The sequence below is a fragment of the Aquarana catesbeiana genome, linkage group LG02 (assembly GCF_042186555.1).
Source record: "Aquarana catesbeiana isolate 2022-GZ linkage group LG02, ASM4218655v1, whole genome shotgun sequence".
NCBI classification, from domain to species: domain Eukaryota; kingdom Metazoa; phylum Chordata; class Amphibia; order Anura; family Ranidae; genus Aquarana; species Aquarana catesbeiana.
The window spans coordinates 242,893,396-242,907,235 of record NC_133325.1 but is presented as its reverse complement, the minus strand read 5'-3'; the positions used below and the strand labels follow the sequence as shown (position 1 = coordinate 242,907,235).

Here is a 13,840-nt window from a genome sequence, read left to right as displayed (position 1 = left end):
CGGGCTTCAGGGGTGTTTAGGGGGTCCATACCCGTGCTGTGAAGATGACGATGGTGAGCCCTCTGCAGCGGCGCTGTGTTCCATTTCGGAGCTTCTGTTGGCTAGGTAGGTTTCCGCCTCTTCAGATGTATTAAAGGTGAGTTGCTCCCCTTCAGGTGTTTGAACGCGGAGGACAGCTGGATAAGCTAGGGAGAATCGGATTTGATTGTGGTGCAGAGTGGAGCATACCGAGGAGAATGCCTTGCGTTGTTTCATTACCTCTATGGAATAGTCCGCAAAGAGCAACAGTTTCGTGCCATCTACCACCAGTGAGCGCGTGCGACGAAATTTTTGCATTATGGCGTTTTTGTCAGCATAGTTCAAATATTTCACTATCACATGCCGAGGTTTAGCGCGTGTGTCAGAATATTGACCCATACAATGCGCTCGTCCAACAGTGCAGGGTATGCGGAGGCCAAGTTGCTCTGGGATGGTTTTCGCACATACATTTGTAAGGTGGGAGGCCGGGATCGACTCTGGCAAGCCAATTATGCACAAGTTGTTTCTTCTTGAGCGATTTTCTAAATCGTCCAGTTTGTCCCATATGTCTCTATGCGAGGCAGTGATGCGTGCAAGTGCTGCAGATGAGGCTGTGCAGTCATCTTCAAGTATAGATATTCTCTCCTCCACCTGAGTGATGCGCTGGGCCTGAGCCTGGAGCTCTATGTGTAGCTGTTCCAGCCCTCTGTGCACCGCTGCGTCCACAGTGGCTGTTAGGGATGGCCCCAGAAGTTGTACTACAGCCTGGGCAATGTTAGCAGGGGATGTAAGGTCAGTCTCTGCCATAGCAGGGGCAGGGGGAGGTTGCGGCTGCTGCTGAGGCCGCTCTGCTGTGTCCGGAGTGGCCACCATCTTGGCTGTGTCGGCCGCTGTGTCTCCCGCCGGCGGAGCTGTGGAGGGGGGCGAGGACAGCGCCCGAGCATATGATCGCTCCACGAAGCGATCCATGTCTGCCTGAGATGGAGCAGAGGCAGTAGGGGTTCCCACCGGCGCTGTGGCTGAATTAGATGCCGGTTTTGTGAGGAGCTGTGCGGGAGCTGAAGCTGCTCACCTCCTCCTCATGTGGCGCCGGAACCGGAAGTTATTTTTATTTTTTTAATCACTCAGCTTAGGGCTGGGTATTTTTTACAAGTGGCTGCAGATGGCTCACACAGCCTTGCAGACTGCGTGATCTTTGTGAGTGGCAGTGCTGGCCACCAGAGCAGACCCTGTTGCCAAAGACTAAAATATCACTCACAAATCTGTGTCCTAACAGGAACAACTTGTTCCCCTGGTGGAATAAATCAAAATTCGTTTTTTGAAAGGAGATGGCCTCTTTAAAGGACAGGAGTTTTGCACAGCCCTGCCTTACTTCAGAGCACACTTGTAAGTCAAACCCAAGAAACTAAAAAACTCAAACTATAAGCCATCTCTCCCTCTTGGTCCTGATCCATTTAGTTATAAATTCTCCTAGTTTAATGTAGATTGCAATTTCCAATACAAGTTTACTTTAGTAAACTATGTGAGTTTTTATAATTGCTATAAAAAATGGTAATGGCACACGCAGTATTTTCTTGAAACCACACTAAAGATTTATATAAAAACATATAAGAGCATAGGTCTACAGCGAAGTTATATTGTTCTTTATGTGAATCCCCAAGCTGTATATTCACAGACAGCTACAGAGATCAATAGTTGTACTTCCTGTTCGAACTTCAAGCTTAGATTCCCAGGGGCTGCTAACAGAGCATCTAGAAGAACCATGGGCATGACTTTGATGACCTATTCCTTACATTACCAAGCTCTATTTAAGGTGAAACACTAACCAATGGATTGGTCAGAAATATTTCAACTTCTTTCACAAAGATCAAGGTATGGAGATTAATTATGCCATTTGGCAGCGCAGCAGTCAGTGCATCCGAGCTGAAATTTGTGCTAACCAGTTTTCGGGTCTACCTGGACAGACCAAGCCTTTGCTGTACTTTTTTCTTTTTTTTAAAAGGCATCTAACAAAATCCAAGAAGCAGGAGTCAGTGGGCCCATGGGGGATGTGTTTATACCATTGCTTAAATATGCCTCCTGAAAACCTTGCTCAGTAGCATTTCCAGGTACTACAAATTTGCACACAGAAATATACAGGGAACCCACATCTAGCTAGACTAAAGTTGTAACTTTCAGTCTCAGAATCAAGAATACGGGAGGGGTTTGAATTATGTGTGGAGCTAACCTTTAGAAAGCCACTTGACAAAAGAATAAGAATTTAAAATAACACCAACATAACCCAAACAAATGTATTTTTGAATATTTACTGCATATGCAAGAAAGAGAAAAATGTCCATATTGTCCTCTATTTTTTATTTTGTATCACTGACAAACACACGCATATCAGAACATATATTTGTAAACTGAACTGTATGAAATTAAAGATGTGCACATCTGCATACTGTGATTGCATTTGTACACGTCTGAATATATTATGTGGCCCTTCCACTGACAGTCCACCTCCAAAGCTTTTTGTCATCTCCAGAATGCCTTATAGAAGCTACCACAGCTCTGTTTGAGACTTTACACAATCCAAAAATAAATTGATGCTGTACTACTGTATACCAAGAATAATGGTGTATAAAAGGTAGCTTCCTGCACAAGGATTGCTCCCCTAGAGGGAGGGGATAATCTCAACACAAGTATCAAGTTGGTACAGCGAAAATAAAATAAATATATGTGCATGCGCTAAAGGCTATAAATACGTGAACAAAGAATATAATAAATCTATACAATATTGAAAATTACAAACAGTGTCAAACGCCTGTGAAGAAAGTGACTAAAATCCACAATTGAATATATGAATAAATGGTAACAAGCAACATGCAAAAAAAAAAAAGTGAGAAAGAAAAGAAAAAAATCCTTTAAATAATTAACAAAAATATATAAGTGCTACTTGATAAATAAAGTGTCCGAAACCAATTCATACAAATGAATATATCTCAGTCCAAACCATTCACAAGAGTATATAAATCAAAGTGCACAATAGTGTCCAAACAAATAGCAGGCATTCCTCATGCTTGTATTTATGAAAAAGTGCTAAATATTCCTCATGCTCTTCTTAAGAGATGTGCACGTTATGGCATGCTGCAGTGCTCTACAGTGACCCCCAATGGATAATGCGCTCACCTTAGAGCGTGTGACACAGTGGCTAAACAGTGTCAAAACACGCATTAGAGCCACTCCAGGGCTCATACAGGGTCTGCTGGTGATGATCTGTACCACGCTCAAATGGTGACATATATAAATGAAAGGAGACTCATAGCATAATACCGCCAGGAATTTATTTGAAAAGCCATAAAAACAATCCCTCCAGGAGGGTACTCACAATGCTTGGGTGCGTCAGTGCACCATCCTATCCAAAGTATGCAAAACAGATGAATCCTGTGGTGTGCGGTGCGGTGTACAATCCTCTGCCTGTCTGTGTGTAGAAAGCTCCGTCCTTTCTACACACAGACAGGCAGAGGATTGTACACCGCACCGCACACCACAGGATTCATCTGTATTGCATACTTTGGATAGGATGGTGCACTGACGCACCCAAGCATTGTGAGTACCCTCCTGGAGGGATTGTTTTTATGGCTTTTCAAATAAATTCCTGACGGTATTATGCTATGAGTCTCCTTTCTTTTATATATATGTCACCATTTGAGCATGGTACAGATCATCACCAGCAGACCCTGTATGACACTGTTTAGCCACTGTGTCACATGGTCTAAGGTGAGCGCATTATCCATTGGGGGTCACTGGAGAGCACTGCAGCATGCCATAACGTGCACATCTCTTAAGAGCACGAGGAATATTTAGCACTTTTTCATAAATACAAGCATAAGGAATGCCTGCTATTTGTTTGGACACTATTGTGCACTTTGATTTATATACTCTTGTGAATGGTTTGGACTGAGATATATTCGTTTGTATGAATTGGTTTCGGACACTTTATTTATCAAGTAGCACTTATATATTTTTGTTAATTATTTAAAAGGATTTTTTTCTTTTCTTTCTCACTTTTTTTTTTTTTTGCATGTTGCTTGTTACCATTTATTCATATATTCAATTGTGGATTTTAGTCACTTTCTTCACAGGCATTTGACACTGTTCGTAATTTTCAATATTGTATAGATTTATTATATTCTTTGTTCACGTATTTATAGCCTTTAGCGCATGCACATATATTTATTTTATTGTGGCATATACACGGTATGGAACGTGGTTAGTGTGTGCAGCTGAATTAGGTTCATTTATTCACATTGGAGGCATTAACCCATTTGTGGCTCACAAGATTTTAGCACTATTTTATAAGTTGGTACAGCGCTTACTGGGACCAAATAAAATATAAAACAAACAAGTAAAAAGTCAAAAATATAGCCTAAAAAACTCATTATTAAATATAAAAATATCATCATATACAGTATCTCACAAAAGTGAGTACACCCCTCACATTTTTTGTAAATATTTTATATCTTGTCATGTGACAACACTGAAGAAATTACACTTTGCTACAATGTAAAGTAGTGAGTGTACCAGCTTGTACAACAGTGTAAATTTGCTTTTCCCCTCAAAAGAATGCAACACACAGTCATTAATGTCTAAACTGCTAGCAACAAAAGTGAATACACCCCAAGTGAAAATGTCCAAATTGGGCCCCAAGTGTCAATATTTTGTGTGGCCATCATTATTTTCCAGCACTGCCTTAAGCCTCTTGGGCATGGAGTTCACCAGAGCCTCACAGGTTGCCACTGGAGTCCTTTTCCACTCCTCCATGATGACATCACGGAGCTGGTGGATGTTAGAGACCTTGCACTCCTCCACATTCCGTTTGAGGATGCCCCACAGATGCTCAATAGGGTTTAGGTCTGGAGACATGCTTGGCCAGTCCATCACCTTTACCCTCAGCTTCTTTAGCAAGGCAGTGGTAGTCTTGGAGGTTTTTTTGGGGTCATTATGTTGGAATACTGCCCTGCGGCCCAGTCTCCGAAGGGAGGGGATCATGCTCCCCTTCAGTATGTCACAGTATATGTTGGCATTCATGGTTCCCTCAATGAACTGTAGCTCCCCAGAGCCGACGTCACTCATGCAGTCCCAGACCATGACACACACCGTCTTGGCTACAGTCATGCATGACTGTAGGCAAGACACACTGGTCTTTGTACTCCTCACCTGGTTGCCGCCACACACACACACACACACACACACACACACTTGACACCATCTGAACCAAGCTGTATACTCACAACTATACATTGTAGCAAAGTGTAATTTCTTGTTGTCACATGAAGAGATGTAATCAAATATTTACAAAAAATAGGATTTTTATAACAGCTTACCTGTAAAATCCTTTTCTTGGAGTACATAACAGGACACAGAGCCATAGTAGTTACTATGTGGTTATAGGCCACCTTGAGGTGATGGACACTGGCACACCCTAAGACAGGAAGTTCACTCCCTATATAATCCCTCCACTACTGGGAGTACCTCAGTTTTTGTAGCAAAGCAATATACGTGTATTGGAAGAGGGGAGGGACCTCTGTGTCCCGTGATGTACTCCAAGAAAAGGATTTTACAGGTAAGCCGTTATAAAAATCCTATTTTCTTTATCGTACATCATGGGACACAGAGCCAGAGTAGTTACTATGTGGGATGTCCCAGAGCAATGCCAACTGAAGGGAGGGAGACACAACAAAAGTAGGGCACCATGAGACTAGAGGACTTATACTGCCGCCTGCAGCACACTACGCCCAAAGGCGATATCCTCATGCCACTTGATAGAATCGGGTAAATGTATGAACTGAAGACCAAGTTGCGGCCTTACAGATTTGAGCCATGGAAGCTTGGTGATGCACTGTCCACGAAGCACTAGTGGAGTGCGCTTTGATTTGAGAGGGTAGAATCCTCCTCTTCTAACCATAAGCCTGAACAATTACTTGCCAAATCCATTTAGAAATAGTAGATTTTGATGCTGCCTGTCCTTTTCAAGGACCTTCAGGCAACACAAAACATCAGTTTTTCGGATCTGAGCAATCGCCTTCAAGTAGACTGACTGCTCTCACCACATCCAGAGAATGTAGTGATTTATCTGCCGTAGAACAGGGTTCTGGAAAAAATGAAGGTAGAATAATATCCTGGTTTAAATGAAAACCTCACACTACCTTCAGTAGAAAACTAGGAGGAGGGTGCAATACTACCTTATCCTGAATAATTAAATATGGCTCTTCACAAGAAAGAGCAGCCAACTCAGATAACCTTCTTGCAGAAGATATGGCTACCAGAAAAATTAGATTCCTTGTCAAAAGGACCAAGGGAATATGCCGTATCGGCTCAAAAGGCTGCTTCTGTAATGCCGACAGAACTAAATTCAAGTCCCAAGGGTTCAGGGGGTGACCTAACCGGAGAGTTAAGCCACATTACCCCCTGAATAAAGCTACGGACCAAAGAATGCGAAGCAAGTGGTCGTTGAAATAATACTGATAAGGCTGAGACATGGCCTTTAATGGTACTCAAGGCCAGCTTAATTTCTAAACCCATCTGCAGAAAGTCAAGGATTCTAACTATGAAATACTTCCTGGGGTACCCCTGGATTTATACCAGGAGACATATGCCTTCCAGACTCTATAATATATGATCCTGGAGGCTGGCTTCCTTGCATTAAATCAAGGTAGATACCACTGTACCTGACAACCCAAGCTTCTTCAGAATGTGGGTCTCAATAGCCAAACCATTAAATTTAGCATTAGTAAGGTAGGATGGAGTACAGGACCCTGCGAGAGAAGGTCTGGACGTGGTGGTAAGGTCCATGGGTCCCCTACCGCCATCCTTATGATCTCTGCATACCAGGATCTTCTGGGCCATGCTGGGGCCACAAGAAATCACAACTTCCCTTCCTGCTTGATCCTGTGAAGAAGTCGTGGAAGCAGCAGAATAGGAGGGAATGCATAATTCAGTGAGAACTGATTCCACAGGAACACCAAGGCATCTGTTCAGCCTGCTAGCGGATCCTTTGTTCTTGACCCAAAGTTGTCGATCTTGTTGAACCTGGACGCAAACAGATCTACGTCTGGGAAGACACTGGCGGAAAAACTGAGGTACTCAGTTATATACTCAGTATATAACCCCTCCCAGTAGTGGAAGGGGTTATATAGGGAGTGGACTTCCTGTCTTAGAGTGTGCCAGTGTCCATCACCTGAAGGTGGCCTATAACCACATAGTAACTACTATGGCTCTGTGTCCCATGATGTACGATAAAGAAATGTGAGGGGTGTACTCATTTTTGTGAGATAACGTATATCTGTAAGTGATCTAATTTCAGATGCTTTTAGTTCCCTTCAGAAGCATACCTAGAAAAAAAAAAAAAAAAAAAAACATCAATTTTATCTGGGTACAGCATCGCATGACCACACAACTGTCAGTTAAAGTAACGCAGTGCCATAGCGCAAAAAATGGCCTAGTCATAAAGGGGGTAAACATTCCAGAGCTGAAGTGGTTAATGCATTCTCTGCAATAAGGTTAAAAAAACAAAAAAACAAAAAAAAACAAAACACTGATCAGCTCCCCTCCACCCCCCTCCTCCCTAAATACTTACCTGAGCCCGATCTGTGCCAGTACTGTGCCAGAGAACAGAATCTCTCTCTCTCACTAACTCTAAACAGATAAGTTGTAAAACATCACTTATGGAAGATTTTTGGGTAACGTAGTCCTTTGCAATATCACTGGCGCACGCAATTTTAAAGACCTGGCATATTTGGTATCTTATCGCAACCTCTAAAACAAATTAGGCATTATATTGTGTATTTGCACCAAAAAATTTATTATATTTTTACCTGAAAATATGTATTTAAAGGGGTTGTATGAGTTTGTCCTCCTGTTCTGGGGTCCCTTGGTGGCTGTCTCGGCTCCTCCCCGCAATAGCTAACCTCCCTCTGGGAAGCTCTATCCCGAGGGGGTAAACTTGCGGGCATGCTCCCTGTCATACACGCTGCATCCATAGACACAGCGTGTATGACTCGGTCCGCCCCCCCCGGCAGGCCGCGTCATTGGATGTGATTGACAGCAGCATGAGCCAATGGCTGCGCTGCTATCAATCTATCCAATGAAGAGCCGAGAAGACCGGAGAAGCCCGGGCAACGATCGAGTGTGGGACTTTCGAGGGTTCAGTTATGTAAACTGGGGGGCTGGTAATCATCAGATGTTTTTTCACCTTAATGCATAGGATGCATTACGGTGACAAAACATGAACCTTTACAACCCCTTTAATAAATAGTTGCACAAATATTGTGTGACATAAAAAATAGCAACTAGCTCTTTAATCTACAGGTCCCCTTTCATTCAGAAAATATATAATATTCTGGGGGTTTTACAGGTGTGCAAATAAAAAAAAATTGTTTTATTGCCGAAGTGGTTAAAGACATTGGGACATATAAAAATGATCACTGTACTTACTACTTGACTGCAGCCTAGACATCCCATTTGCTGCACCATGGAGGTTAGAATCAAAACTTTGGCTGTTTCGTACAGTAACAGGGGAAACCACAGTGCTTGTTGTTGTGCTTGGCATTCGAGCCAAATTAGGCATGCTCCTTCGTAGTTTATCTAGGTAGAAAGAAGAAAAGACAGCATTCTAGTCAAAGGATACATACAAACCAAACATTAACTAGTTCCCGCCCGTCCTATAGGCAAACGACCGCTGGGCAGGATATTCACCGTTCCGAGTGGATGCCATACTTTGTAGACTCTAACTTTCCTATAGACTAAATAATCAACACCGATTTGGGTTATTTTTACCAAAGAAATGTAGCCGAATACAGTTTGGTCTAAATTTTTGAAGAAACATTATTTGTATCATTTTATAACGAAGAAAAGAAAAAAAAAAAAAAAAAAAAAAAACAGCTTTTTTTTTTTTTTTTACAGATATTTTCAGTCTTTTTTCAGTTATTTAGCAAAAAATAAAAAACCCAGTGGTGATTAAATACAGTACTACTAAAAGAAAGCTCTACTTGTGTAAAAAAAATAAAATAAAAAGATAAAAAAGATAAAAATTTAGTTTGGGTACAGTGTTGCATGACTGTGCAATTGTCCTTCAAAGTGTGACAGCGCTGAAAGCTGAAAATTGTCCTGGGCAGGAAGGGGTAAAAGTGCCCTGTATAGAAGAGTTTAAAAAAAATAAAATAAATTGAATATAAAAATAGGGTTTAAACCAACGGACTTTAACAATACATTACAAACCCCATCTTCTGGCAATTTTTTTTACCACTTGAGTGCCTTCACTTTAAAAGGTGGAACTTTACCCATAACAACTTGATAAAAATAATGTTCTTTAGCAAGGAACATACATTCCACATTAATAATTATGCTACCAACATTAGTGTGTGCTGTAAATTGCACTCCTATTTCTTCTTGCTGGAGGTTGCCATTTTGCCTAAGCTCTGAGTCCCTGAGCAGTAGTAAATCTTTAGGATGTCAGCAGATCGGCCTATACAAACTCGGCAGTGCCTAAAAATAGAGAGCAACTAAGCATGTGCAGAGTAGGGTGAGACTGTATTACCAGATTTTAAACAGTATAGGAACTTATTTTTAATGTTTAACATAGTTATACCTGCACAAAGGACCAGCCAGAAGTGATCTAGCAGGACTTAATTTTCTGACTAAATTTACAATTTAACCCCTTCCCGCCGAGCGTACGCAGATGTGCGTACTCGGCTTTTGGGGGTTATACCGGGATGATGCCATCCCGCATCATCCCGGTACCGTTTTGTACCGTACCGGTTTGTAGAGTGGGCGATCGGCTTTCCTGGTATAACAACTGATGCGGCTAAAAGCAGCTCGGCTGTTATACTGGAGCAGGAGGGGACGCCCCCCCCCCGCCGCTCCTACAGGGCCTCCCGTTCCATCGGGAGGCCCGATGACCAATCGGCCGCCTCCGGCAGCTGAGGACGGGCTGGAAGGAAGCCGTGAGCGGCTTCGTTCTAGCCTCCTAATCGTAAACCTTGAAGCGACGTCATGACGTCACTTCCCATTTACTCGGCTGCCAATGGCGCCGGTTTTAAAAAAAATACACAGTATTCAGAATCACAGAAAACGGCGATCTGAATACTTTGAAGTGCAAAGGAGGGATCTTTCAGACCCCCGATCCCTCCATAAAAGGAGTACCTGTCACCATCTATTACTGTCACAAGGGAGGTTTACATTCCTTGTGACAGCAATAAGTCATCAAATTTTTATTTTTTTAAAACAATTTATAAATATAAAAATAAATAAAATAAGAAAAAAAAATTGTTTTAAAGCGCCCCCGTCACCAGAAGTCGTGCCCGCATATGTAAACGGTGTTCAAATCACACATGTGAGGTATCGTTGCGATTGTCAGAGCGAGAGCAATAATTCTAGCACTAGACTTCCTCTGTAACTCTAACCTGGTAACCGTAAATTTAAAAAAAAATTTAAAGCGTCACCTATGGAGATTTTTAGGTACCGTAGTTTGTCGCCATTCCACGAGTGCGTGCAATTATAAAACATGACATGTTTAGTATCTATTTACTTGGCGTAACAATCTTTCACATTAAATAAAAAAATCTCTGCTAATAAATATATCATAATATATATATACATACAGGGGGTCCCCGGGTTACAAACAAGTTAGGGACTGTAGGTTTGTTCTTAAGTTGAATCTGTTTGTAAGTCGGAACAGGTAAATTTTTTAAGTGTAGCTCCAGCCAAAAAAACTATTTTTAAGCTTTTTGGATAGCATAGGGAAGGGTTAACACCCCTGTAACATTTGTTTTGATGTGTGTGCCCCTGTTCAGAAGATTTCACCTCACTTTCTGTCCCAATGACAACTGGATTTTGAAAATTTTGTGTTGTTGTGGAAACAAGCCTTGGTGATAAAGCATCAGTGGATGTACCTTTTCCCCATAATAGCTCTTACAGAAGTGAATTTCCCTTCCTAGGGGTAGATTTCCTCTCACTTCCTGTTGTCTCCCTCCGTTTGTAAGTAGGAGTCGTTTGTAAGTCAGATGTTTGAAACTAGGGGACCCCCTGTATATATAAAATGTTTGGGGGCTCTAAGTAATTTTCTAGCAAAAAATATGGATTTTAACTTGTAAACACCAGAAGGGTTAAGTTGGTCTCTTGCTCAACATATTACAAGTTACATCCATTTGTGTGGTGTAACATGTAACATGTTGAGCATCCACCACCTCCCCCTCCCTGTGACAACAGGCGGATGACCTCCTCCCTGCATCCGCTGTCACAATTAGAAAAAACCACGCCATTCCCCTGGCATTTTCCACAAAAAAAAAATTTGAACTCATGAGAACAAGTTGAGTATCATTAGGACCAGAATGGGCTTAAACTTCTCCATTTGGCTATGGGCCTAAAACAAAGGTTCAAAGAGAGACTTTGAAATTGTTCCACTACTGGTACAGGAATGATGACCCCTTGGGATAAAAGCTGCTGGACAGCTGTTAAGAGATCCGCCTATTATAATGGGGATCACATCAGGTTTGAAAGCATAAAGTGGGGAGGAGGGCAGAGTGCAAAAATCCAATGCATAGTCCTTGAAAATGCCACCCTGGATCCACACGTTCAAGGTTTGTTATGACAAAACCAAAAAGGTAGTTACCGAAAAGGTGAGGTGACCCATCATCGGGTAGAGGCATTGGCACCAGACTTGGCTGGCTTGGAAGGTCACGTCTTTACAAAAGTATGTTCCGGTCATGGACTTGGCACTGGATATCGGAGGGGGATGAAAGGTTCCTCACTTCAGACGTTAAATACATACCGAAAGGGGAAGAAGGGTACTCTTACACTCTGCAATCTTATTGATGTATTTATTCAAGAAAAGGCCAATCAGCCACTGAAGAGATCTGGTCAGTGACAAAACGTGTTGAGTCAGGACTTCAAGCAACATCATTTCATTTATGGCTCTGGGGGCAAGAGGAGCAGTGGCAGTTTCGCGTTTCTTGGTGAGCTCGTCATTCCGGGTGCCTGAATGGCCACCTTGCTATTGTGTGTGCATCTTTTAATTAAGATGATGCTCCCATAACTCAAAACATACTGTATGTGACTGGATACACCTATGGATGTTCACTTCTGTGCCTCTTGGGGGTGATCTCTTCTGTATTAGAACATTACATTAAGAGCACTGATAGTCCTCCTTATTGATTAAAAGGGGTCAACTAAATCCAACAAGTGGGCACTTTTTAAAGGGGAACTCCTGAGCACAAGGTTGTATAGAATTAACATTTAACATACACTTAGGGATTATTTACTAAAACCGGGGCGTGCAAAATCTGGTGCAGCTGTGAATGGTAGCAGCTTTAACTTTAGCATAGTTTAATTAACTGCTTACGGGCCGCCCCATAGCAGATATACTGCTACAGGATGGCTCTCCTGTGCAGAATCACACATGCCTACCTATGTGATTCTGCACTTCCGCCTGGGGGCGCATGGGTGATTACTCACAGAAGAAGCTGATCGGGCACTGGATGTCTGCTGCCACCCGCCGATTGCCTGGCAGAGACACAGAACAGACCTTTGCCTATGTAAACAAGGCAGATCTCTGTGCTGACAGGGAAGGGATGGATTTTGTGTCCTTTGCAGGAAATAAAATCCATCACTTCCCCGAGTAAAAGCGCACACGTAGTACAGTAAAACACTTGCTAGGCACACAGTTAACCCTAGGAGGTTTAACTCCTTCTCAGCCAGTGTCAATAGTGACAGTGCATATTTTTAGCACTCATCACTGTATTCGTGTCACTGGTTCCCAGAAAGTGTCAGTTAGTGTCCGACTGTCCACCGCAATATGGCAGTCCCACTACAAAAACGCTAATCGCCGCCATTACTAGTATAAAAATAAATACGCCAGTATATATCGCATAGCTATAACTTTTGCGCAAACCAAATCAATATACGCTTATTGGGATTTTTTTAACCAAAAATATGTAGCAGAATACATATTAGCCTAAATTTATGAACACATTTGATTTTTTTCAATTGTTTTTTTACTGGATATGTTTTTTGCAGAAAAAAATGTTTTTTTTTTTTTTTTTTTTTATTGGTGGTCTTTTTGTTTATAGAGGAGAATAAAAATGAAAAAAAAAAAACCCAGTGGTGATCAAATACCACAAAAAAAAAAAGCTCTATTTGTGGGAAAAAATTATATAAAATTTTATTTATTTGGGTACAGGGTTGCATGATCACACAATGATCAGTTAAAGCAAAACAGTGCCGTATCGCAAAAAAAAACAGCCTGGTCATGAAGGGGGTAAATCTTCTGGAGGTCGAGTGGTTAACCACTTAAGGACAGAGCCTCTTTTTGAGATTTGGAGTTTACAAGTTAAGATAATTTTTTTTTGCTAGAAAAAATACTTAGAACCCCCAAACATAAAAAATATAATTAATATATATATATATATATATATATATATATATATATATATATATATATATATATATATATATATATATATATATATATAACCCTAGAGAATAAAATGGCAGTCGTTGCAATAATCTGTGACACCGTATTTGCGCAGCAGTCTAACAAGCACACTTTTTTTTGAAAAAAAAAGACATTCTTTTAATTCAAAAAAGTGTAAGACAACAGTGAAGTTGGCCCAATTTTTTTTGTATATTGTGAAAGATAATGTTACACTGAGTAAATTGATACCCAACATGTCACACTTCAAAATTGCACCCGCTCATGGAATGGCGACAAACTTTTACCCTTAAAAATCTCCATAGGTGAGGTTTAAAAAAATTCTACAGGTTGCATGTTTTGAATTACAGG

The 13,840-nt window shown here is 41.4% G+C and overlaps 1 protein-coding gene across 2 annotated transcripts in view; it reads right to left on the bottom strand.

Moving 5' to 3' along the window:
• Positions 1–13,840, bottom strand: part of SLAIN1 (SLAIN motif family member 1) — a 116,282-nt gene that overhangs the window by 18,446 nt on the left and 83,996 nt on the right. For both annotated transcript variants that reach the window (XM_073614349.1, XM_073614348.1), the window contains one exon: positions 8,497–8,646. In XM_073614349.1, coding sequence (XP_073470450.1) covers positions 8,497–8,646 — 150 coding nt within the window. The remainder of the gene's footprint in view (positions 1–8,496; positions 8,647–13,840) is intronic.